This window comes from Protomyctophum bolini, assembly GCF_963924005.1.
Source record: "Protomyctophum bolini genome assembly, contig: SCAFFOLD_159, whole genome shotgun sequence".
NCBI lineage: Eukaryota > Metazoa > Chordata > Actinopteri > Myctophiformes > Myctophidae > Protomyctophum > Protomyctophum bolini.
Window position 1 is genome coordinate 105,215 of NW_027665663.1, and position 25,777 is coordinate 130,991.

Consider the following 25,777-nt stretch of genomic DNA (forward strand, 5'->3'; position numbering starts at 1 on the left):
ACTTGTGAGCTTGTATTTTCAAAAGAGTTTTTATAAATGTTAAAAGTAAAAAGCCTATACTATTAGTATTCCTTTTAAAAGTAGCATACAATAATATATGAGATTCAAATAAAGTAGACACCTCAAAATGTTATTATAGGCTATAGTGTATAGTGAGTAAAATAAATGTTTTCCATCGGCTTGTAGGCTATTGACAATAAATCACAGTATCACACAACTTTTATGTAAATTTATTCTGCCCCTTTTCTACAAAACATATCCGAAAGCGCCAAACGGTCCCTGTTAAACAGTATAGTAACACTTCGGCTTTAATCGCACTGCAGGTTAAGTGTCGTTTAAAGAGGAAGGAAGAAGGCGGAGTGATTGTTGAGGTTTGGTTTGCAGCCCTCTGCTTGAGTGAACAAGTGAGAACCATTCCGCTCCTCCGAAACTCATGTGTCAATGTGACAGTGACAGACCTGTGGGGCCCGTCCATTGGATTTGGATTGGAGGCTGGAGCCCATATAACAACGCGAAATAGAAGACCGGTAAGGATTTTAGGGAGATGAAGATGAGCCACACATTATCAGATGACATACAACAATGACAACAACTGGAGCGAACAGAGAGCACTTGACCTAGACGTTTAGCCTTACATCTGACTCTGAGCTTGAGGGAGGAATTGAATGCATAAAGACTATGGCACTGTTGATGACTTGATGTCATAAAGAGTGAAGGTGGTTGCAAGAACATGACTGGGTCATTCACAACAGTCTGTGTTTGATGGAATACTTCCTAACGTTTTACCATGCGCAAAAGAAGAATATTTCAGACGATCCCCGTTTTTATTTTAGCATTTTGCTTTATCCTTTATGTTGATTTTCAATTACGCGCTGCTCACGGCGTAAACAAAATCGACGCACTTCACAACAAGCCGTCACCCAATTTGGTGCAACGATCCATCCAAGAGGCGTATGAAGTAGGCCTACACAAGGAAATATTCACGAGAAACAGGACTTCTGAAAAAGCACACAATGTAGGCCTAACTCCATCATCAACGTTGAAGTTGACTGACATCTTCATTGCGGTGAAAACAACAGGAAGATTTCACAGGACGCGCCTGGCACTCCTCCTGGACACTTGGATCTCAAGAACCAAGACGCACGTGAGTGTCTCGCCGTTTGTAGCCTACTGTAATGAGGTAGTCAAAGTGCCCCATGCAGCCGGGCATGCATGGTTTTGCTTTTGATGCCTAATTTTCATTCATTCATTTCATTTCAGTCATTATTCATATCGAAAACGGTTCCAACTCGTGCATTTTTAGACCGTCTCAAAAGCTCGGTTTACACAAGTTGTAATGGCATGTTTTAATGTCCACCCACCTCCCTTAACTCTGACTGTAAATGGTACCAAATGGAAAAGACAGGCCCAGCTCTGGTCCATAGCTCTAATGCCGTTAGCTATTGATTGATTGATTGATTGATTGATTGATTGATTGATTGATTGAAATATTTATTAACAGTTTGCAGAATTACAGTATACATTTCAAGCACAAACTCAATACAAAGACTGTAAAACTGTGAGTGGACAACCCAATTAAGCATTACACTTGTTTACAAGAGGGTCCACCATGTTCAATTCATCAAAAAGCTATGGACCAGAGCTATAGGGCAGGCCTATGGGCTACGGCTATAGTATGGGTCCATTAATTTGGTTACATGTTTCAGAGTCAGAGAGTGATACAGAATTCACTTGTCCATTTAGAACCCCCCCAGAGTCTCTGGAACCCCACTTTGAGAACCATTATATAGGCTACTGGATAATAGCATACGAAAAAATGTCTTGCCACTTGGCAGCAGCAAATGATGTGTCCACTCAGCTGATTTCAAATTCACCTATATGCATTTGTATTTAGCAATTTAGTATTTCATTGGGTGGCAGTAGAATGTATTAATGTTTCTACTGAGGAGTTATTTGAAATAGGTGTTTACGTGTATATATATCATTCTATATTATTTTAGGCCAAATACTATTCTTATACCACAAATGTAGAGGTAGGCAGGATGTTCACATTTAAAGCAGAACGTGCCCTCTAATTCTCACTACCCCATTTGTGCTCTGAGAGCTGCTACTCAGCAGAGCCTTGCGAATAACCCCAGGCTTTATCTATGAGGCTTGTCAAAACTGATTCCCTATATGCTATACTAACAAAGTAGCACCTTCCAAAGTAAACCCATCTCTATATTTGACGTGGCATACGGTGGCATGTGTGAAGGCTGATTAGTAATAGGCCTGCCCTATACAGTATAAACATGTGGATAAAAACAAAAACATTGGGTTCACCAGTCCATATAGGGATGCTTTGCTCATGTGTATTCTCTGTATTCAACACGACCTGAATCAAAGTCTGTGTTTTAGTCACTTAGATAACCATCTGTTAAATCTAGCCATGATTCATTATGAATTATCATGGCAGTCATGTTTCAGGGCTATGTTAAATCAAACTGTTAACTAAGTGTTCGCTGTTTTCATAAATAACTTGAGGGCTGGGTTAGAGTCTTTGTGGACAAACGCACAATCGCACATACTGTTTCTGAGCGTGCCGTGGACCTCACATCAGTGCATCATGTGCAGATTAGGCTTGTTTTATAGCTTTGGAAATGACTTACCAGCTCCATGAGGAGCCCCAGAAGTCTTGGATAACTGCTGTAATTACAGGAGCTATTGGCACCTCTCTATAGGTCATAAATGACCTTTGTGTTTTATATCACATCCTGTATATATAGTAACAGACAGTCATTCTGTGTTGAAGCGAAAGAATATAGTTCCTCTTTTAAAGATGTGAAACAATTACCCTTTTATGGTAAAAAAAAAAGGGAAAGAAAACGAGGGGGGAAATGTAATGTAATGTAGTGCATTAAATACATTGGTTTTTAGAGAGTTTATTTTAACACACGCACGCTCACACACACAAACACAGGATGTGTGTGTGTGTGTGTGTGTGTGTGTGTGTGTGTGTAGACAGGCTGTTGGGGCCCAGGAGGAAGTTGCAGCCGTGGAGCAACAATACCAAAACGGAAACTGATCACAGAACAGGAAGTTTCAGAGCAGATTGTAGAACAGTCTGAACCTTTACGCTGATACTACGTGGTCACATAATCACTGCTACTGTTTCACTCATACTGCAGGGTTATAGTGGAAAAACCTATAGGGAACAGGGAGAATTAAGGAATCCTGCAGTGCACACTGTGTTAGAGTATACGTTTTGGACACACACAAATCCAGTTCCAGTTATTACACTGGCCCGGGGACTGAGAAGTCCACATGAAGAGAAAAAGAGAAAAGACAAGACAAAGAAGACTAGACTATAGGAACTCAGTGACAATGTCAGTCAGTCACAACAGGACTGAAGCTGCTAGGGATTTTGTATATCCTCTCCAAGCAAACTATAGCCTCAAGTAACAGAACTCCGGTAAACGCTGATAAATTATGGCTGAAATTGGTTTTGTGTATTGTATACAGGCCTGAGTGACATTAAAGTGTGGTAAGGTAAATCATGCATAATCCTATATACTGTATATAGGAATACTTGCTGTATATTCTGGTCTAAATACAAAATTACACTTTGGTAGAGGCTTTGGTTTGGTTACCTTGCCATGATGTAAAACATCAATGGAGCAATGGAGCAACTATCTTCAATAGTTGCTCCATTGATGTTTACTCTGCAATTACTTTGCACAGTGAAACAGGTGTCAAAGTCACTCTTTTAGCACATACACAAGAATGAAAGTAAACAGATTCTGCCTATATGTATAACATTGGGGGGTTTATTTAACTCATAGGCCAACAGGGTACAAGCGGCGAAATGTTGGTGTGGCATGTTTCGTAATAATAGTCTGTGCATACAGTAACTATCACTGTATAATTGATACCATCTCTGTCATCAGGGGTGGACATTTTTGTAGATTTCTTGCCACAGACATACAAAATGAGTATTATCACTTATCAGAAACACAAAGAGGTAGCAATGAATGACCATAACAGGTCTGTAACACTGAGTGTAAAGTTTTGGTTCCATTTGTAAACGCTGAGTTATCGGGGTCCTGGCAAATAAAATGTTTGAGTACTAGTGCACTCATAATGTGCCATTGTGTTGTAGTAAATCATATTCTGAGGAAAACCTGGAGACTTAATTGACATCCAGTAATTGGGTCTTCTGATCAAAATAAGAACTCTAAAATTTGCCACGGACAAGGACAAGTCTTTAACACAGACTGTGTACAGACACATTGATGACACCTGCTGGAGATCGATCAATCTGATCCTATGACTCCCGAAGAATACAGAGGAATACATCAGAAAAAGAAAAAAAAAAATATAGTAATAATCCAGCCCTTCTGGTCTAATGTTATAGGATTTATAAAAATAACAACTCAACTCTTATTTATTTTCCTAGATTGCGTTTTTGGTGAAAACATGCTATATATCCAACTGCTGATAACTAAAGAACAGAAGTTCACAGTTAATCTTTCTCCCCCGGATGACAGAAGAGAACCACATCCTCCCAGCTAGACATCTAGTGTTAAAATCTTCTTTGAAAAAATAATTAATCAATCAATGAATCAATTAAGTAATTCATTCATTCACGGCAGTGATTGGGTTGGGTTAAGAGCAAGACTACAGTAGGCCTACACTAAAAAACTAGACATTCAAAAGGTTTCTTGAATGTTGTGTTAAATAAATCAGCTGTAACCACTCAGAAATCAATCATCTTAAACACAATTACAAAGGCTGGCATTTCTTTTCTCAAGTCTGGATACACTGGTGTCTCTTCAGGTCATTTGTCTCTTGAAACTCTTGTCATACTGTTTACAGTGCTGTGGTCTTTCTCCAGTGTGGAGATGCAGGTGTGCCTGCAGGTGACATGACCGATTGAACCTCTTGTCACACTGTTGACAGTGGTATGGTTTTTCTCCAGTGTGGAGACGCAAGTGTGTCTTAAGACTAAATACCTGACTGAAACTCTTGTCACACTGTTTACAGTGGTATGGTTTCTCTAGTGTGGAGATGCAGGTGTGCTTTCAGATGACCTAACTGACTGAAACTCTTGTCACATTGTTTACAGTAGTAAGGTTTTTCTCCAGTGTGGAGACGCTGGTGTTGCTTCAGATTACCTGACTCTGTGAATCTCTTGTCACACTGTTTACAGTGGTATGGTTTTTCTCCAGTGTGGATACGCTGGTGTTTCTTCAGATCACTTGACTGACTGAAACTCTTGTCACACTGCTTACAGTGGTATGGTTTTTCTCCAGTGTGGATACGCTGGTGTGACCGCAGATGACTTAACCTACTAAAACTCTTGTCACACTGTTTACAGATGTGGACTTTCTTTCCTGTGTAACTTGGCTGATTTGTCTTTACTTCTCCCGTCAGGGCAAAAGGTTTTGTAAACCGTTGATGACTGTTAGATTTTGGTTCATCTGTGTCTCTTTGTTTCTGGCTGGTTACGGAGCAGTTTATTTGCTGACCGGCTGCTGAAGGGATCTGTTCATTCCTCGGTGTTTGGCGGTAGAGGTTGTTGTGGCTCCTCTCCATGGGTTCATGGAGGAAGGTGGAGGCACGGGCAAATGGAAATTCTGAACAGGATACCTGAGTCTGGAAATATTGTGCCTCACTCCTTCCTTCCATCATCAAATGCTGCTATAAATGGACTGTGATGAGAATGAGAGCTCTAGGTTACTCTTTTGTTATCTATATGACTCTCAATTCCTCTTAACTCACTTACACTGAGACTCAGAAAACTCCTTGAGATGCAGTGAAAGTCTAAAGACAATTCACATGTTATGTAGGCTGACCAGGAGCTGAGGTCTGACATCACACACAACATAAACTGTTGCCGTGCAAGTCTGGAAATGCAGATTTGCGCATGCCGTCGAGTTTTGGTCGATTTGCCTACACTATGACATCATCACTAGGACATCATCACTATATGACATCATCACCATGACGGCACTGGGCTGATCGCTGTGAATCCTTAACATAATGTACACGCCCAGCAGGCTCTGTCCCAATAATAGTTTATTTTTTTATTTTTAACTCGCCCTCATGGGGACGTTTATTAACAGGCCTCTTCACCTTTTGGTCTATACACACTTACACGCTTTTTTGATCATGACAAAACTGCCCGTTTTCTTTTTCAGTTCCTCCCCAAAAAAGAATGCACTGTATATCGTACAAACTCTATTTCCCCCCGTAGCTTCCTTGTGTCCTGATGCATGGCTGCAACCCACGACTGACACAGCCCTAGGTATAGATACCAGTAAGACACGCAAACGCGGGAAGCGAACGCAGCTCGTACATATTTGTTTTTTTTAAAGATTTATATAAGGAGTCCCCAAAGCAGCTCCATATATGGGCACAAGTTGGACCACGCCATCACAGTCATGTCACCATGACTCAGCCACAACCATATAGGAGTCCCCAAAGCAGCTCCATATATGGGCAGAAAAGCGTGACACACGGACACACAGACATGCAGACAGACAGACATGATCGTCTACGTCTCATAGTATAAGTGCTCACTGCGTTCGCAAACACATGGACACATTTATCTGCGTACAGACATATTGATGACTCCTGTCTGTCATACATTCATGATCTTTTCATACAAGTCCCAGCAGTGTTAATTTGGTATAAGACCAGTTAAGACGCCCTGAGGGCGAGAAGCGGCCTCGCATCCGTCTGGGTGATGGGCGGCAGACGGCAGACTGCTGGGTGAGCGCTGGCGCTTTGGCATGGGGGTTCAGATCAACATATAGAATGAATTCTGCACTGGCCATATATGGAGCATGTCTTGAGTGTTACAGGGTTTGATGAGGTCAGATCAACATGGAATGTCAGAACAGGAAGGACGGGTGGGGTAGAATCAACATATGAAATGTCAGAACCGGTCAGCTCCATATATGGAGATCTAAGGGTTTGAGGTTTGAGGTCAGATGTATAGAGTTGCTGGCCGGCTCCATATATGCAGATCTAGGTGATGATCCAGTCTTCTCCATGTATGGTTATCCTGAGTAGAGGGTTCGTCAGATTGACATATGGAGCTTGTCACGAGGCGTGATGTCACGAGGCGTGACCATATATGGAGGCGTGGGTGACTAACTAACGGACGGACGGACGGGAGATGCAGGTTTTCATAGTAAATGCGTCAAACTGCAAATAATCTCTGTCAAAATGAACACTGCATTAGATTTTGATATTTACTATATCTTAGATATTACTGTTATTCAAAAGACAAGAATAAATCAGAATTAGCTGTCAAATTTAACACTGAGTCTCAGAAGACCTGAATGCTGAAGCTTAACCCATTCTGACCGGGCACCCATTTTGGTGTTGGCATCATGTTATGCTTTAGCTATTGAAAAATAGCAGATCTACAAGCTCATATCGCGCCACCGAGTGGCGCGCTACGAGCTTGTAGATCTGCTATTTTTGAAAAATTCGAAGAACGACTGACATTTTTATAATCTGATCTCAGGTCAGAATGGGTTAATCAGACCAGTGTGTGTCCCGTGGAAACCTCGTATGAATCTGATCTCAGGTCAGAATGGGTTAAACTAGCAAGCACCAAGCTCACGGTCAGCTGAAAACAGCAGTGGTTCTTCCAAGCACCGTCTGCTTGATTAAGTTGATTGGCGGCTGTAGTCAGACCTCAGGTCAGAAAGGCCGCACATTCAAGAAGTAAACTTAACACTTGGCCATCACCCAAACCAAACGCAGTCAGTTTGTAGCCAATCAGCATACAGAGTATAGGAGAGGGGCGCAGGGTGGTAGCATTTAAAGCCCTAACCACACCAGAGGGTCGCCAAGTTGCATTGGTGTGGTTTGTTTTGTTGCAAGGAGTTGCGTAGTTGCAAGGAGTTGCAGCTGGTGTGGTTTGGGCCTTATTAGAGTCCCAGTCAGGGACTGTTGTATCAAAGTGTTGTCAGTAGGGGTCAGTAGTAGACTACCTACTCCCTTGGTCTGAGATTCTTTACTCTCTGTCTGTCCTTATTTTTAGTGTCCCCCTCTATCAAAAATAGGCAAAGACATACCATTGGTCCGATATCTCAAACCCTAACGATAACCTCCCACAGGACAGCACACCTAAAGCTATAACCTTAACCCTCTCCCAACCCTTAACGCACCCCTCACCAACCTCAATCCGGTCGTTTTAATGCACCCCTCACCAACCTTAATCCGGTCATCTTAACGCACCCCTCACCAACCTTAATGCAGTCGGACCAATGCTATGTCTAACCAATGCTATGTCTAACCAAAGTATGCCTCCCGAGTGGGGAGGTATAGAGTCTGAAGAGGTGAGTTTTAAGACTACGTACCCCAAATGGGAATATGTAGCCTACTTGAGCTACAAGATCAGATCACAAGGTGTTCCTTGCAGATCGGCTGTTTTTTTGGGAGGCGGCCTTTTTGTGTGTGTGTGTGTGTGTGTGTGTGTGTGTGTGTGTGTGTGTGTGTGTGTGTGTGTGTGTGTGTGTGTGTGTGTGTGTGTGCGCGCGCGCGCGTGCGTGCGTGCATGCTTCTGAGAGCCACCCGGGGTGGGGTGGTTAGACATGGGTTAAAGTTAGGTTTAGGTGTGCTGCCCCGTGGGAGGTTAGGTTTAGGGTGAGGGTCTGAGATAGGTTGTAGTTGTAGGACTAATTAATGACTGGTCTAACCAATGACTAGTCTAAACCAAAAACTGTCTAAACTAAGTATTTCAACCTACCTGACTCCTCCTGTCCTATTTATTTCCTTACAGACGTTCATTTTCACGGACACAGACGACCTGGACGTCTCATCCAGAGGTAGGCCAGCCATCCTGTTTGATGCAATGCTCCTTGATCAGACAAGTCTCACATAAATAGTGTAACAAACCTGCAAAAAGACCCAGCCGTATAACTCTCTTGGCGTGGCTTGTTGCTTGCCTGGTCTACTGAGTTGAAGATCGGGGTTCGATTCCAGCTCAGGGTACTAAACGTTACAATATACTGTATATATATATATATATATATATATACACACGCACTATTCACTGTAGGCTGATCTTTTGCAGTCGCTGTTGGGCCTTTTTTCCTCACATGTGGCGTGTGAGTCCCATTTGAGATCCTCTTAGATGTGAGGAATTTGAACTCACTGACTCACTTTCCACCTGCAGCGCCATAGATGAGGATGGGTGCATGATATCTCTGCGGCCTCCCGAAATCCACAATCAGCTCCTTGGTCCTGGAGATGTTGAGCTTTGTGATGGTGTTGGAGTCATGTGTGGCTGTGCAGTCATACGTGTACAGAGAGTAGAGGAGAGGGCTCAGCAGCACGCATCCCTGGGGTGCTCCAGTGGTGAGGGTCAGGGGGTCAGATGCGATGCATGCCCATTCTCACCACCTGATGTCGGCTTGACATGGAGTCTTGTATCCATTCGCACATATGCTTGTGTGTGTGTAGCTCTAGATCTCGGAGCTTTGTGTCAAGTTTTGCTGGAGCAATGGTGTTGAATGCTGAGCTGAGTTCTGCAAAGTAATAGCACGCAAATTAACGTAGCATCTGTCTAAATGACATACTTAAGTGGACGAGTGGTAACTTCTGGTATCTGTCTGTCTGTCTGTATTCACTGTGTTATAGTGTATTTATTTATATAATTGCAATTGTGATCATAAAAAGTGTATTCTCTCTCTCTGTCTCTGTCTCTCTCTCTCTGTCTCTCTGTGTGTGTGTCTGTCTGTCTGTCTGTCTGTCTGTCTGTCTGTCTGTCTGTCTGTCTGTCTGTCTGTCTGTCTGTCTGTCTGTCTGTCTGTCTGTCTGTCTGTCTCTCTCTCTCTGTTTGTCTCTGTCTCTGTCTCTGTCTCTCTGTCTCTCTCTCTCTCTCTCTCTCCTCTCTCTCTCTCTCTCTCTCTCTCTCTCTCTCTCTCTCTCTCTCTCTCTCTCTCTCTGTCTCTCACCAGGCTATAACATGGTGGTGACAGGCTGTCAGTCAGACCACAGCCAGCAGGCTCTGTCCTGTAAAATGTCGGCAGAGTACGACCACTTCATGGCCTCTGACAAGAGGTGAGACCAACCAGCTGTGCTATGTTGTATCTCCAAAAAAAATAGTTTGGTTGTGGTGGACTGGTATCCTTGGTTATGGACTAGTATTATGTATCACGTGCACGAAAGGAACCCCTGTAGAGTGTATTTAATCCCATGTTCTCATGCGGACCACCAGGTGGCTCTGTCACGTGGATGATGATAACTATGTGAACCCTATGGCCCTGCTCTCACTGCTCTCAGCCTTCCCTGCAAACGGAGACATCTATGTGGGCAAACCCAGCCTGGACCGGCCCATCACTGCCCACGAGCTTCTGGAAGGAAATGAAACGGTAATAAGGGGAACCCTCAAAAGATCCTTCCTTCCTTTCCTTCTGACCCTTTTCTCCATCTCTTTTCAGGGCAGAATAATCTAAGAGATTTAGAGTAAACCCTCTCTCTTCCCTCTTTCCGACCAACCCTTGCTTCCTCACACATCCTCGTATGCTCTTGAAACGGCAAACTAATTAATTGGCGAAAACAAACATCACATATTGTGATCTATTGATCACAATGTAAGGGGCTTTTTGTGTTGCAAACTTTGATTGTACTACATGTACTGTTAATGGTCTTGTTAATAAGCATTCAATCAATCAATCAATCAATCAATCAATAAAAAACGTAACCCCCGATCATCAGTTGTGTCATGAACAGTGACTGCACGACATTCAAACCAAATGTATTGTCATCTCGGTTTAATTTCTCTTCAGCAGTTCAGTCAAGCCAACTTGATTGAATTTCATTATTTTTTCATGAATATAAAATGAGAAATGCATTTATTTGGTTTGGCGATGGCACACTAATTCTCCCCGACACCAAATAGGGGCCCTCCAAATCCCTACACAAAAGCAGATTGAAAACAACAGGTGGTATATCTGTGTGTTTGTGTGCGTGTTGTCTTTCAGAGAGAGGTGCGTTTCTGGTTCGCTACCGGTGGAGCAGGCTTCTGTCTGAGCAGACGTCTGGCACAGAGGATGGGTCCCTGGGCTAGGTGAGAAAGACAATAACCATGGTTATTATTAGTAGCGTTGTTGTAGTCTACCTAAAGCGAGTCAAAGTCAAGACCAAGTGAGTCCGAGTCCGAGTCAAGACCGTACCGTACTCGAGACCGTACTCGAGACGAGTCAAGTACTACAACACTAGTTATTATAAGTGCTAACATGTGACTACTATGTGGCTACACATGCACAATGTGCATACCATATGTTGATTTTATGTTTTATTATACACAGCACTTTGGTCAATTTTGATCGTTTTAAATGTGTTATACAAATGTGCTCTAATAAACAAAGATTGATGGATTTGTTTGTGTGCGTGCGTGCATGTGCGCGTGCATGTGTGTGTGTGTGTGTGTGTGTGTGTGTGTGTGTGTGTGTGTGTGTAGTGGTTCCCGGTTTGAACAGACGTCAGCAGCCATCCGTCTTCCAGACGACTGCACGGTGGGCTTCATAGTGGAGAAGCGTCTGGGAGTGTCCCTGGTCCATTGTCCTCTGTTCCACTCTCACCTGGAGAACCTGCTGCTCATCAGCACCAGCAACGTAGCAGCACAGGTCTGATAACAGAGTTCATTTTGACAGCAAATTCTGATTTGGTCTGATTGTTGTGATGATTATTATGAAAATGACTTGTTTTCCCATTTGTCCCTGCAGGTGACATTGAGCTATGGGATGTTTGAGAACAAGCTGAACAGTATTGAAATGAAGGGGATATTCTCCAGAGAGGAAGACCCGTCCAGGTTAGTCCTCACCACCCACCCTTCCAACAAGTTTTATGTTAGAAATGTTGAGTATGGGTCCCCAGCATTTAGAAACGGCTTTATGCTAACTTGCATTATATGCAAGTGAGCAATTTTCATAGCATAATAAGCTGGTGTACCATTAAATCCTGTATACTTACAGGACCGTATTCCCATGGGCCCTAATACTGGACTGCAAATATCTTAGCCCAAAATAGGCGGTCTGCAAGCTCACAATACGTCGCAAAGCAACACATTGTGAGCTTGCAAATCAGTTCGTTTTGGTGACTGTTCCGCCCAGAATAGGGATGCTAGGGTTGAAGTTGCTCAAATAAAGACTCCGTACCTGAATTCTCCATGTGCTCTTGTACAGGTTCAAGGCTGTCCACTGTATGCTGTACCCTTTCACTAGCTGGTGCCCGTGAAGTGAACAATACACAGAGGACCACAACTCCAATGAGCACTTAATTGGGACAACATGGTGATCAACCGTTCTGGATTTATTTTGTTTGGAATCAGTAGAAGTTCACACTATCTGAATATGAAGAGCAATTAACATCAATGAAAGATGTGATGAAATGAATGATTTAATGACTGATATTTGGTCTAAGCTGGGCTCACACCACAAGGTAAGAGGGGGAGATTTGGCATCAGAAATACCCCCTACAGACAATCGCGGAGGCGCTCCCGTTTTGTGGCTGGACAGTGACGCACAGTATTGCAGTGGAATCCATGCTCGACGGGGGTTTTGACACGGAGACCGCAATGAAAACGAAATAGAAAGAAAACTATTGTACTGGTGCATTGCACAGATAGGATGGAGGAAATGCATACATGCATACATGGAGCCATACATGGTTCGTTTAGCCGATCACAGTCATTCTTAATAATAGCTGGTAGTGTCTGTGTTGCTAAATGATTTTGTGTGTATTTGAAATCATAGAGAAGAGATTATCTTCTCTATAATTTCAAATATTTGCACGATGCAACTCAACTTCAAAATAAGTTAGGATTGTTGCATGGTAGATGTAAGCAAGATGTAAGTGTCATGGCCGCCACTAATGCATTTCCAATGGAAGTCACATGGTTTGAACATTTTTGCCTACAAGCTGCTATGTTGTATGTGTTTCGACTGCCCCCGGCCCTCCCCCTCATACAACACGTTTGTCTCTTCAAACCACGTGACTCCCATTGGAAATGAATTGCGAGCTTGCAACAGTCAACAAGTCTCATGCATCAGCTATACAACATTCTGTTGTGACAGTGTGAGTGAAGCCTTTAGACAATAAATAATGTGCAGGGTTCTAAACAGCCATCAACTGCTTTTTGGGTGTCTTTTATACACCCAACGAGGCATTATTGAACTTGCAGTTTATATTCTCTTAATCGACTTACAGTTGGCAGCAGTGATTGATTGAAAAAGTCATCTCTATCTTGCCTTTGTGTCATATGATGTGGTTCTGATTGATGTCTGAACCTCAGTGTGATGTAGCAATTCCCCAAACAATGAAAACAGAATTGAGGGTGTTGGGACAGTGGTTCTCAAAGTGGGGCCCAGGGACCCCCAGGGGTCTTCCCAGCTAAATTAGTTCATATAGCATCAACATCAGTTTACAATTTACAATTTAAGCATTTAGCAGACGCTCTTAATCCAGAGCGATTTACATTAAGCAATAACAAAAAAAGCATGGCATATCACACATATCACATATATACAGTAAAAAGTAGTTATCATGAAACATGCAGCTAAGAAAGTAACAGTGGAGTATCTATATATTATGAAACTATATAAACTACATTCTATACTATATTATACTAACATAATGTACTATAAAGTGCTATGACAACATAAAATGCAATTATAGTGCTATCTACGTAACATGCTATAAGTCTGTTTAAAATGCTATCATCCCGGCGTTTTTTGTGAAGGTAATTCCAGCTTCCCTGCGTTGGCTGATCTGAGTGCGCGGGAGGGTTTGTAGGGTTCGATCATACTTAATGTAAGATATGGGGGAGCCATGCCTTTGGTTGCTTTGAATGCCAGCATCAGAGTTTTGTATTCTGTGCGGGCAGCGACCGGGAGCCAATGGAGGGAGCGGAGAAGGGGGGAGACGTGTGAGAATTTTGGCTGGTTGAAGACCAAGTGAGCTGCGGCATTTTGGATCAGTTGGAGAGGCGCACATGTGCACATGCCAGAAGGCCAGTAAGGAGGGAGTTACAATAGTCAAGTTTTGACAAGACTGTTGTCTGGAATCTGGATTAGGAGCTGGGCTGACTCCTGGGTGAGGAACGGTCTAATAATTCGTCGTATGTTATAGAGTGTAAACCTACAGGATCGAGTGACAGTTGTGATCCTGTCCAGGACAACACCAAGGTTCCTGGCTGTCGGGACAGACGTTACCAGGGCGTTGTCTAAGGAGATATAGTTAGCTCCCGCGTAGAGCAGGACTTAACTGGGAAGAAGAGAAGCTCAGTCTTGTCTTGTCTTCAGCTTAAGGTGGTTGGAAGACATCCACTGTGAGATGTCAGCCAGGCATGCAGTGATGTGCTCTTCCACCTGGGTGACAGAGGTGGGGAAGGATAGAAACCACTTTAAGCACTTTATAACCCTATATACATTGACTCCTTGGAAATTGAAAACAACATGCCATGAAGCCACATGGCGCAGACTATAGCTTAGATGAAACATTTTGAATATGTTTGAAGCATTTTCATAAACATCTTGCACAACACATTTAAGGGGTCCATTGACAAATATATATTGATTGGATTTTTTTGGAGAGGTATAGGGCCTGGTTCTCAAAAAAATATGGGGTGCCCAAAAGGTAACAAAGGCTGTGCAGGTAGATCACAGCATGGCATGGTCCAAAAATATATTTAATTTATATTACTTTTGCTTTTGGGAAACTGACACTTGAATCATGGTGACTTGTCAGCTCAAACCCACAACGTCAGTAGCATTACAAAGTTACGTGCAAAGAAACACCCTACCAATTCCATTTTCCCCTCTATTACAAGTGTCTTTGTGTTATGTCTCGCTGTATGTAACGCCAGCGACGCTATTTGCCAGCGACGCTATTCGCCAGCGACGCAACGCTTTTTGGCGGGTAGATCTTGTTGAGCTGGTCATTTTGAAAGTGGCTCTCAAGTCAAAAAAGTGTGGACACCCCTGATATTATGCGCATTGGGTGATATCTTAACAAGCAACATTTCAGTCTGCAGACCTGATTCTATATGCAAAATGACTAGTACAAATGACACATGAACAAATGCATAATTAGGTTTCTCCTTTTGCCTTTGTGTTTTAAGTGGACAATTTTTTACTTCTTCATTGGAAGACTAAAGCACTTAAAAAAAAAACAAGACAGCACTTAATGTGTAATTTATTTCTCGATTTGTATAGGTTGCTTGAGAATTGTTATATTTTCAAAATCAAAAAATATGTGACTGTGTGGCAAATCTTGCGTGTTCTGTATTGGTTGTTTTTTGTTTAAATGTTTAATCTATTTAACTGTGTGTGTGTGTGTGTGTGTGTGTGTGTGTGTGTGTGTGTGTGTGTGTGTGTGTGTGTGTGTGTGTGTGAGAGAGCGTGCTATACCCCTGCAACTGTTAATGTTCAAAATAGTTGCATTAAATTACATCAAATCGTATGATTGTCAATTTGTGTCTGTTGAGCTACTGTGCTACTATGTCTTGTGCGCGCGTGCGAGCGCGCATGTGCGTTTGTGTGTGTGTGTGTGATCATCTGTCAAGGAAGCAATGGGAAAAAGTTTAAATAAAGTCTACATAAACATAACCCCTAAACCTGACCTGTCTACTCCTAACCCATCTCAGCTGTGAACTCCGCCACCATCTTAGGTATCACACTCTTGTGAATCACCCTCGTGTAAAGTGAGGGATGCCCACGGCCACGTGGCTGCCAGCCTGCCACATGATGTCACAGGGGGCATGCAGAAAAGTGGGGGCTGCTTAACCCATTTAGGCCTGACGTCGGAATTTTAAAAATGTCTTTTTTCTGAAAAACCTCATGTTTCTATATCAGTGGTGCTCAATATTTCATGTCAAGGACCCCAACAATTATTATGTAATTGGCCTCTCACCCCCATCTGAAAATATGTTGTTCCAGGAACCCCCCCCCTCCCCCAGAAGCAAAGATTTGAGTTAAAAACGTTCATTTTCACGATTTGTCTAAAATAGCAGACCTGTAGATCTGCTATTTTTCTATAGCTAAATTATAACATAATGTGTAACACACCAAAAGGGGTTCCCGCCCAAAATGTGTTTAAAGGAAACATAAGTCTGCCACGTGACATCATGTCTGAAAGCCAGACGTTGGAGGGGCTAGTGCCCCTAAAAAAGATGCTCAACGCTGACGGCCAGTCAGCATTGAGTATTCATGAATGTATACAGACAATATTTTAGGCCTATAGCCCACCAACTTTCCCAGCTCAGGGGGACAGGGGCTGCTGGCATAAAAAACAGAAGGCATATAGATCAAGATAACCACAAAATATCCATGAAAGAAGCACCTGTTTGCCTTTTCCTATGGTTTCCATAAGGCTTGCACCTACGTACAACGAATAATTGATATACAAAGCATGATGTGTTGATGAAAATAATTGACTTCCATATTATAAAATGTAACTGATTTCTGTACTGTTAGTCCAGCCCCTGGGGAAAAAAACAAAACACACACACACTGGCCATCTCTCTAAGGCGCCAATCACACTATTAAGATGAAATCGTTCACTCTGTTCCGGGGGGAGAGCAGAGCAGCTCGCACTTCATTTTCAATGGGAGTCGCTGAGATTCACAGAACAGCTCTGCTGCAAACTAAAATTCTCGTTCTGGGCGCAGTGGGCGGAAATAGCGCTTAGAGCGACGACGCTTGGGCGGAGTCAAGACCATAGAGGTCAAGACACGGTGACACACAGGGCACGAGCCAGACCTTTGAAGCCAAAAGGCGACGCACTGTCTGTGGAAGCCATGGCTACAAGGTAAACGTGTGTACACCTCCCCTTGAATGCATTTACTACAGCAGATTGGACAGGAGGAGTCTTTCAAAGCATCCTGGATGATAGTAATGTGTGGCAGAGAGTTGATTACATGCCTGTTGGCCGGTGGAGAAGCTTGCAGCGAGTCCAGGTGGTTTGCCAGCGCCTCCATGACCTGTGCCCGTCGCTCTTCCGGAGCCAGCCACTGAACCTCTTGGTCTACATGCAAGGGCAGGAGGGGTGTATTTGATTCTTGAGTATGATTAAAGTCCACATCGCCGTCGCTTCTTTTGTCTTCCGTGAAGTTCATGTAGATATGTAAGAACGGTACTACTTACAGACAGTACGTAGTACCGTATAGTAGTATACTTTGCCGTTGTGGGGTAAAGTTGAGATTTCTCTATTTCTTTCTAACATACATAAATTAAGTTTAATTAAGACTATAGCCTATCTGTTGCCTGAATGATATTTAGAGGTCCCTGATCAGTTATCATGTACTGTATCGTGATGTCACAAGCCGTGCCCAAATATGGTAGTCTATCAAACCTGGCTATAGGTGCGTTGTGCTGTGGTGACTAGTTCTCAGTTGTTTGAGAAGGCAACTTAAAATGTACTGTACAATTACATGCACGTTGAGGGTGTATGGGTTTGAGTAGCTCACTATACGTACGTTGTGATCGAGGATGGTGTATGATGATGATGTATAGACCCACGTGATCCCACACGGCCTCACATAGGGGCCACTGGGGCCATGGAACCACACTAATTGTGAACTAGAAGAAAGGCACACTTCTGGGAAATTTCAAGTGTGGTTGCGCTCACGAGTCGGGAGAAATCAGACTCGTCCTAGCCTTCGATTGGTACTACATTGTACCATCGTCCTCCTGGTGGTAACAAACGGTATTGACTGAGCTCCCCCCCCCCTTTCTCCCCATACTGTACATGTTTTTTCCCTTACGTTTCTTTATATGATGATTTTTTTCTTCCTTTTTTGTGTATATTGTGTATAAGTGTATATTTGTACGTCTCAAAATGTTCTGTTGAATTGAAAATGGTAATGCTTTATCATGGATCGTTTTTGTATTGACTTAATGACAATCAATCAATCAATCAATCAATCAATCAATCAATCAATCAATCAATCAATCAATCAATCAATCGACTGTATAACGGACAGTATCCGAGACGGACAGTACGACGTCGACTCTGTGGGGGCTATGGGGCTACAGCCCCCATGAAGAATTAAATAGCCCCTTTTAGCCCCCATGAAGATTTTGCGGGGAGGCGGGGCTGCGGGTAGCCCCCATGAGGATCATCAGAACTCGACGGCTCTTATAAGACCAACATTGGGGGGCAGCAATACGCCAACTGGCTTCTACACAAACTGGTCAGAAGAAGAACATAGTTACCCACAATGCAGTTGTGAAAACAACATGGTGATGTGTTATAAGCTTTTATTACTCTGGTGTTGGTTGACACAGCTGGCTGCTCCTTTATAACTCTGATTGCATATTCCATACACTGACTGGCTGTAGATATTGACACCATGTCAATGGGGGTTGACACTTTCAAATACAAAGAAAACTAAAACGCAGCGCAGTTCAATCGAGGAAAGATCCAAGATGTATGTATGAAAGATTGGATTAAAACACTTTTTAACTAAACTAACTACGGACCTTAAACGCTTTCCGCAAGGCAAGACGACAAGTGGGACAGCAGGGTAAGCACATTAGATTTTGCATTTGTACATGTTCAGTCAGAGCCATTCAAGGGCAGGGGTCTTCTAGCTCCGTAGCAGCAGCAGCAGCAGCAGTGCTGTGCAATACATTCTTTTTTGTTGTACTATGGATTGCAAACCTAATGATACCCGTTGTCATAGCACCCGTTTTAACTATCTGTCTGTGTCCCTTTTGTGCCCAACTGCCCATAGCCTACTGTATAATGGAGATCTCTGTATGTGCCTGTCTGCTAGCTCTGGTCCATAGCTCTTAAATGCCGTTGCAATGCCGTTGGTCATTCGGCATTAGAGCATAATGGACCTGTCTGCGTGCTAGCCCCTTTCCGGGACAGGGACCCTCGGTTACATTTTCTGTAACTTTGCAAAAATGTAGTTATGGCGAGTCATACATACTCCAGTTTGTGGAGATAGGCTATCACCGCGGTGTAGTTTTTAAAGGGTTGGAAAACTACACCATTACGTCAGTCGCGGTGATGATCAGCTATCACCGCGGACAGCCCCAGAGACCCATCTCTCTGTTTTTACTATCAGACAAGTCTTTTCACTCTGGAGCTATCACCCCGTTCACTGATTGGTCTAGAAGATGGGTAAACCACAGGGAGGCGGGTCAATCCTTAAGGACATCACCGCGAGTATGATGGCCTCACCGTTTTATGAGATAAGCTATCATAATCACATAAAACGGTGATAGCCAAGCCTATCTCCACAAACTGGAGTACCGGTATGTATGAGCCTTAAGTGTTTGCCTGGGTTGGTACTATAGGTCATAGCATAGGTAGCCTACTGCAGAAATAACTAATCCCTTTGGTGGGTGAGTCAGAGGTAGCCTACTGCAGCACTAATTCATATTCTAAACACAATTATCTGGTCTTCCTGTAATTCCAATCTACTCCAAAATCTCATCAAATTGAAAGTACCGTGGGTGGAACATATATGTACCAAATATGACATACAGTTATTGTTTTCGTGCTGTGCTGCAAACAAGAGGAGTTTCTCTTCTTAATAAATCCTAAAGATGTAAGATTGAAATGGTTTTATTCCAGACCCTGGAGTCCACTCCAGACAGCAGGTGCAGATGAACTCTCCAGATCCAGCCAGGCCCATTTCAGTGAAACAGGAGGAAGAACCTGAAGACCAGCCAGAACTCGGTACGTTTCACTGTCTCTTGTCTTTCTTCCCCTTACAGCTGCGCGTAGTGTGTAATATAAACTGTTATAGGTGCTGTAAATTATGTTTTGATTAAAACAAAAATATTGTTTTATTTTTTTTGTTGTAGCAATTGAGGAAGACGTGAGACTTGAAGGAATTACTATCCGAAAAGAGAGCTATTTAACAAGATACAAATAATATTCATTTGCATCTTTTAATGCTGCAGAGATGAATCCTACTCATTTGATGCCAAAATGGCCTTTCCTCTGGCGCCATCTTTTGGACAAACTCTCCACTTGCACCAGGGGGGCAGTCAGACAGATATTTTGTGAAGCCACTAAGGAAATCGGGATTTCCTGAAAGTTCAGGCCTGTTGTGCTGTCATTGGGCCCAAAAAACCCCATAGCTCCATAGAGATCCATGTATTTGGGCCCAACTTCACCTAGACTGTATTACCTTAATAAACATGGTCATGAATACTTTCTGCTTCCAGTCACTAGTTTAAAGTCTAATTTCTAATGTCATAATATTCTTTTTGGAAAATTATGGTCCCATTTATTAAAACAATTACCATAAAGTCATGTATGTCCTGAGGGGCGTGGCTACCGTTACAGTCTATGATCGGGATCCCCCACCCACTCGAGTCAAAATAAAAACCAACGAAGAAGAAGGGGGGAAGTCCCGCCTCGTTGTCTGGGCCAGCCAATGGCCTGCTGGGCCAAAACTATCAAACTACCAAAAATAGCAGATCTACAAGCTCATGGCACGCTACGAGCTTGTAGGTCTGCTATTCCTGAAAAATCATGAACATGTGGTGCAAAGCTTCGAATATAATTATACTCTTTCAGAGCAAACGTTTTTAACTCAAATCTTTGCTCCTGGTAAGTGGTCCCTGAAACGAACGGTCAGCGGCCAATTTTCATATATTTTTGGGGGTCCTTGACATGAAATATTGAGAACCACTGATATAGAAACATGAGGTTTTTCAGAAAAAAAGACACCTTATTCAATTCCTTCATTTCAGAGCAGTGCGTGCAGTCCAGACTGCAGGTGAAGATGAACTCTCCAGACTCAGCCATGGGCATTTCTATTAAGGAGGAACCTGAAGACTACCCACACTTCAGTAAGTTTCACCTCTTGAACCCTAGCATCCCTATTAACCATTGCAGAGGTAACATTTCCTTGTGTGAAGTATAATGTTTTGATATCGCTTCACTTACAGACCTTTATTTATTCTCGAAAGACATTGAGGTCACTCTCATTTGCAGTGTCGTTAAGATACACATAATAACATTTCAAAGCAATGAACAAAAACAGAACAGCAACATTTCCTCATCGCGTGACATAGCACGTAGGTTATGTTTAAAAATAGTTGCAGACACTTGGGGGTAAGTTTCTTATTTTCACACTTTTATTACGGTATAATTATGTACTGTTTGCATACATAAATAGATGTGGTAACAGCTAGAAATATATGCATTTACACCAGCAATAACCTGTAGATGGTAACTTTACTTGTTTTGGTCATTCTAAAAGTTTGTTGTGTTCCCACCGAAAGATACAATATTTTTTCAGTGCGAATGAAACGTTTTGTTGCTTCGGTACTATTCAGTCCTGCTGGAAAATCTAAACTGAAGCGATTGTTTGCTTCTCCCTCACTTCGCCCTTCACATGTTAATGTTGTTAACGTAGGAAATGTTGGATTCATCCATTTGACAACTTTATTGTAAATTATATATATATTTTAGTCGGTGGTTGGTGAATTTTTCATATTTTCACACTTTATTACGGTAGACTTAGGTACTGTTTGCATACATGAACTCCCTACAAAAAGTTTGGAAAACTCGATTCTATCTCCCCTTTAATACAACCAAATGGTATTGTATTTTATAACATTTTTGAAAAAGAGACGGGGTCTCCATGGAATGTGGTTTAGGGTATGGAGGTGAGTCACACCTCACACAGATGGACACTGAAAGAAGACTTTCGCAGTTGAAAGGATGTATTACAGCCGTGGTCCGAAGTGCAACAAATATAATGACTAACTAAAGATATGGACAATCTAAACCAGGTTATGTAAGTTCATACAAAAAGGCTGTAAAATTATGTAAATGTTCTATCTAACATAAGATTCACATTATTATGGCAAAACAAACAATGCATACATACTATGACGTAACATACAAACAAATCTAATAATAAACTACACATACGAAACTACAAATAAGCAATGTCTAGTCTAGAAAACATACCTTTGTGCATCCATCCACGCACAGCAAAAATAAAGAATTCTGTAGCACACAGTGAGTAAGGGCCGATTCATACTCCTATTTTAGAGCCGAATAAAAGTCGGTTTAGCGCTGTAGAGCCTACAATTTGACGTCATTTGAGGTTCGGGGGGGGGGGGGGGGGTACCGTCCTAAAGTAGGCTCTTCGGTGCTACTGAAATTTGTTGCGATGTTGCACAGATAACTGTCTCACAGAGATACGCACTGCAGAGTGCATGTGCGTGTCATGAGCTCTGTTTGTCGCGGGGATCGGCATGTGATCGGGCTAGCCAATCGCAGCTCTGTGTAAAATGGCGGTGCGGTGCAGCGGAATTCTATAGGGTAGTGTGTGTGGTGGTGTAGCAGAATTAGCTGTTGATAACATGATGGCGATGTTGCACAGAAAACTGTGACCCAATATTAGCTACTTGCTTCCCGACATGCAGCTGTATCCCAACATGCATTTCACTGTGTGACACGTGATGGGCAATCGGAGGAATAAAATGGTGGGGCGATGCTAGGAGGTGATGTTGGCGAAAACTTAAGTAAAATGAAGGACATGTTCGGTGTTTGTAAGCAGCGCACATTAAGGCGAGAGCACAGGGCATTGTTGCGCGAGGTGCGCCGTCGCGTTTGAAGATGGATCGATCCCTAGGCGAGCAGCGGTCTTGCGCAGTGCTACGGAAGAGGTATGACAGATAGACAGATACACATTTGTATAACTAATAGTTGGATATGTATATACATGTGTTAGCCCCTCATTTCCCTTCATCAGACAGTATAGTATTGTACTGGTGTGTTTCCTTGCAGAAAGACACATCCCTCTGGCTCTATTTTGGTTTTGTCGCACCGTTTATGTTAACATTTCCACTGTTTATGTTGACATTCAGCCCCAGCAGGGGCCACGATAATGTCAAACTGGTTCTGCGCTCTCTAGTCAGTGAAAGGCTTCACTCACGCCTATACATCTGGCATACAACAATGTTGCATGGTAGATGTAAACAAGATGTAAGTGTCATGGCCGCCCCAATGCATTTACAATGGAAGTCACGTGGTTTGACACAACATTTTAGTTTGATGCTGTTGTACGGCTTTCGGCTGTGTTTCGACAATTGGAAATGAATTGCGAGCTTGCAACAGTCAACAAGTCTCATGCATCAGCTATACAACATTCTGTTGTGACAGTGTGAGTGAAAGCCAAAGCATCAAAAACAGCTACATGTTTGATGCCTGCCGGAGGGGGAGGAGGGAGTGTGTTTGTACACACACATATTTGCCTAGTAACCCTTTCAAGTCAGTGTGACCTGTCAATACACACACTTAGGTAAGGTCAGTGTGGCATTTCTAACATCTATCATGTTATTTTTCTGCTACTAGACGTCCTATACATCAAAGAGGAACCGGAGGAGATACTTCAAGGACCGGAGGAGCCTGATGCGTCAACGTTGATATTACTAGCAGTGAAAAGTGAAGATGACGATGAAGACATCTCTTCACACTGCTCTGAAGTTGAAGTTGAGCTTGAATCTGACACTGAAGTCATTGAAGACGGTGATGATTGGGGGGAGACAAGTGGGGGTGTCCACACTGGAGAAAAACCTTTCCAGTGTAAACTGTGTGAGAAGAGTTTCAAGCAGTCATCTCAGCTGAAGACTCACCAGCATGTCCACACTGGAGAAAAACCTTTCCACTGTGAACATTGTGACAAGAGTTTCAGCCAATTAGGATCCCTGAATAAGCACCAGCGTGTCCACACTGGAGAAAAACCTTTCCAGTGTAAACATTGTAACAAGAGTTTCAGTCAGTCAGGTTCCGTCAAGACACACCTGCGTGTCCACACTGGAGAAAAACCTTTTCACTGTAAACATTGTGACAAAAGTTTCAGTGAGTCGGGTTCCTTCAAGAGACACCAGCGTGTCCACACTGGAGAAAAACCTTACCAGTGTAAACATTGTGACAAGAGTTTCAGCATGTCAGGTTCCTTCAAGGTACACCAGCGTGTCCACACTGGAGAAAGACCTTTCCACTGTAAACTTTGCGACAAGAGTTTCAGTCAGTCATCTGTCCTGAAAAGACACCAGCAGGTTCACACTGGAGAAAAACATTTCAACTGTAAATTTTGTGACAAGAGTTTCAGTCAGTTGGTATCCGTGGAGAAACACCACCGTGTCCACACTGGAGAAAAGCCTTTTCACTGTAAACATTGTGACAAGAGTTTCACCGAGTCAGGTTCCCTGAAGAAGCACCAGCGTGTCCACACTGGAGAAAGACCTTCAGTTGTTGTAATCTAAAAGGTCACCAGTTTATTCACCAAGGGTTCATGTTTTAGGTTGATATTAGAGAAAGTAAAGAATGCGTGTTATTTATTTTTTCATTTGCCGTTTTCTTTCGTTTTAGCTATTTTTGACAGGGGGCGGGGCATTCGAACAAGTGGTATACAATGTATTTTTGTTACAATTGTTTTCGGCAATTTCTTTATTATTATTATTATTATGTACCATAGCCCTACTAGACCACAGGAAATTACATCTAGGCACAGACAATTACAATTTATTTACTGAATGTGAAGGGGGAGGTGACAAAATGACATATTGAGCCTATGACACGGTATGGCATCCCCCGTATCCCCCTTAACATTCAGTAATCATTCAGTAACTGTGATCTTTTGTGGCTAAATGTAATTTCCTGGGGTCTAGTAGGACTATAGTAAATAACAAATAAATCACCATAAAATAAATATTTAACCTCTTGTTCAATGGCCCTGCCCCCTGCCAAAATAAAATAAGAATAACTATAATATAATAATAAATATATTTTATGTTGGTAGGGAAGTGGATAAAGAAAATCTGAAACATTATGGATTTTAATACTGCTATTGTCTTGGCACAAACAATAATATGATATGACCCAGTAATATGGCATCTCATAAGTTACACCATTCTGTCAACCTGACCCAGTGCAATTAATCCATTAACAATCAATCTTACAGAACAATTTTCCTGTTTACTAGAACATTCTGGTATAATAACTTAAATCTGAACTGTATTACATTATTCTGTTCTGCAAGCAGGTGGCTGCGATTTTCCGCTGTAAAAACCTTACCCCCCAAATGTTTACTGTACAATATCCTTTTTTATTACATGATGTTTTGAATATTGTCATGATGAAATGAATACACACGACCTCAATGGAAACAAGCCCTGGGCTTATTGGGTTATCCTTTTAGCATTCTTTTGTATGAATCTGTTTTTGCAAACTGTTAATGGAGTTTTTAATCAATCAAAATGACTTCATTAAATATTTTTGCTACGAAAGATCTTCTGACATCTGAATTCATCATGCATTGTGAATGTAGAAATATCGTTATTTTCACATAGTTTGAAAATTATAATGGTTTACAATCTATATTACATGTATGTTGCATCCTGTAACATAATTGGCATATCCTTTATTTGAATTATATGAATGAGATGTGACCAGACCTGTGCATCAATGTGCAGTGATGGAAGCTCAAAACTGATTGATGTAGTTCTGAAACAAAGCTAAGATTTACGAAGTGATTATTCTATAGATTACTTTTGAGATTAATCTAATGATAGATGAGATATATAGATGCTTTGTCCTGGCTTGCGGGCGTTCATTTTGCACCAAGCAGCCATCAGTAATTTGGGATACAAAAATATCACAACAATTAATTAAACGTAATATCGAGTGGCGAAAGTAGTCGTCTGTATGAGGAAACGAGTACACTTTTGTGGAGATCTTGTAGACTACAGCCGACGTTACGTTGAGTAAATGTTTAGCAGCATAGTTA

The 25,777-nt window shown here is 42.3% G+C and overlaps 2 protein-coding genes across 2 annotated transcripts; both read left to right on the top strand.

Moving 5' to 3' along the window:
* The first annotated feature begins 453 nt into the window (after positions 1–453).
* On the top strand, positions 454–13,307 carry LOC308312214 (beta-1,3-N-acetylglucosaminyltransferase manic fringe-like). Its single transcript, XM_080794598.1, has 8 exons — positions 454–1,144; positions 8,780–8,825; positions 9,960–10,062; positions 10,220–10,373; positions 10,986–11,071; positions 11,465–11,630; positions 11,730–11,815; positions 12,189–13,307. Exons 1-8 carry the CDS (start codon positions 788–790, stop codon positions 12,238–12,240), a joined length of 1,050 nt encoding a protein of 349 aa, XP_080650724.1. The 5' UTR covers positions 454–787; the 3' UTR covers positions 12,241–13,307.
* Positions 13,308–18,372: 5,065 nt separating this feature from the next.
* LOC308312215 (uncharacterized protein) lies at positions 18,373–25,219 on the top strand. The gene is made up of 4 exons (XM_080794599.1): positions 18,373–18,529; positions 19,591–19,695; positions 20,726–20,819; positions 23,341–25,219. The coding sequence occupies exons 3-4, from the start codon at positions 20,753–20,755 to the stop codon at positions 24,252–24,254; spliced, it is 981 nt and encodes a 326-aa protein (XP_080650725.1). The 5' UTR covers positions 18,373–18,529; positions 19,591–19,695; positions 20,726–20,752; the 3' UTR covers positions 24,255–25,219.
* The last annotated feature ends 558 nt before the right edge of the window (positions 25,220–25,777 follow it).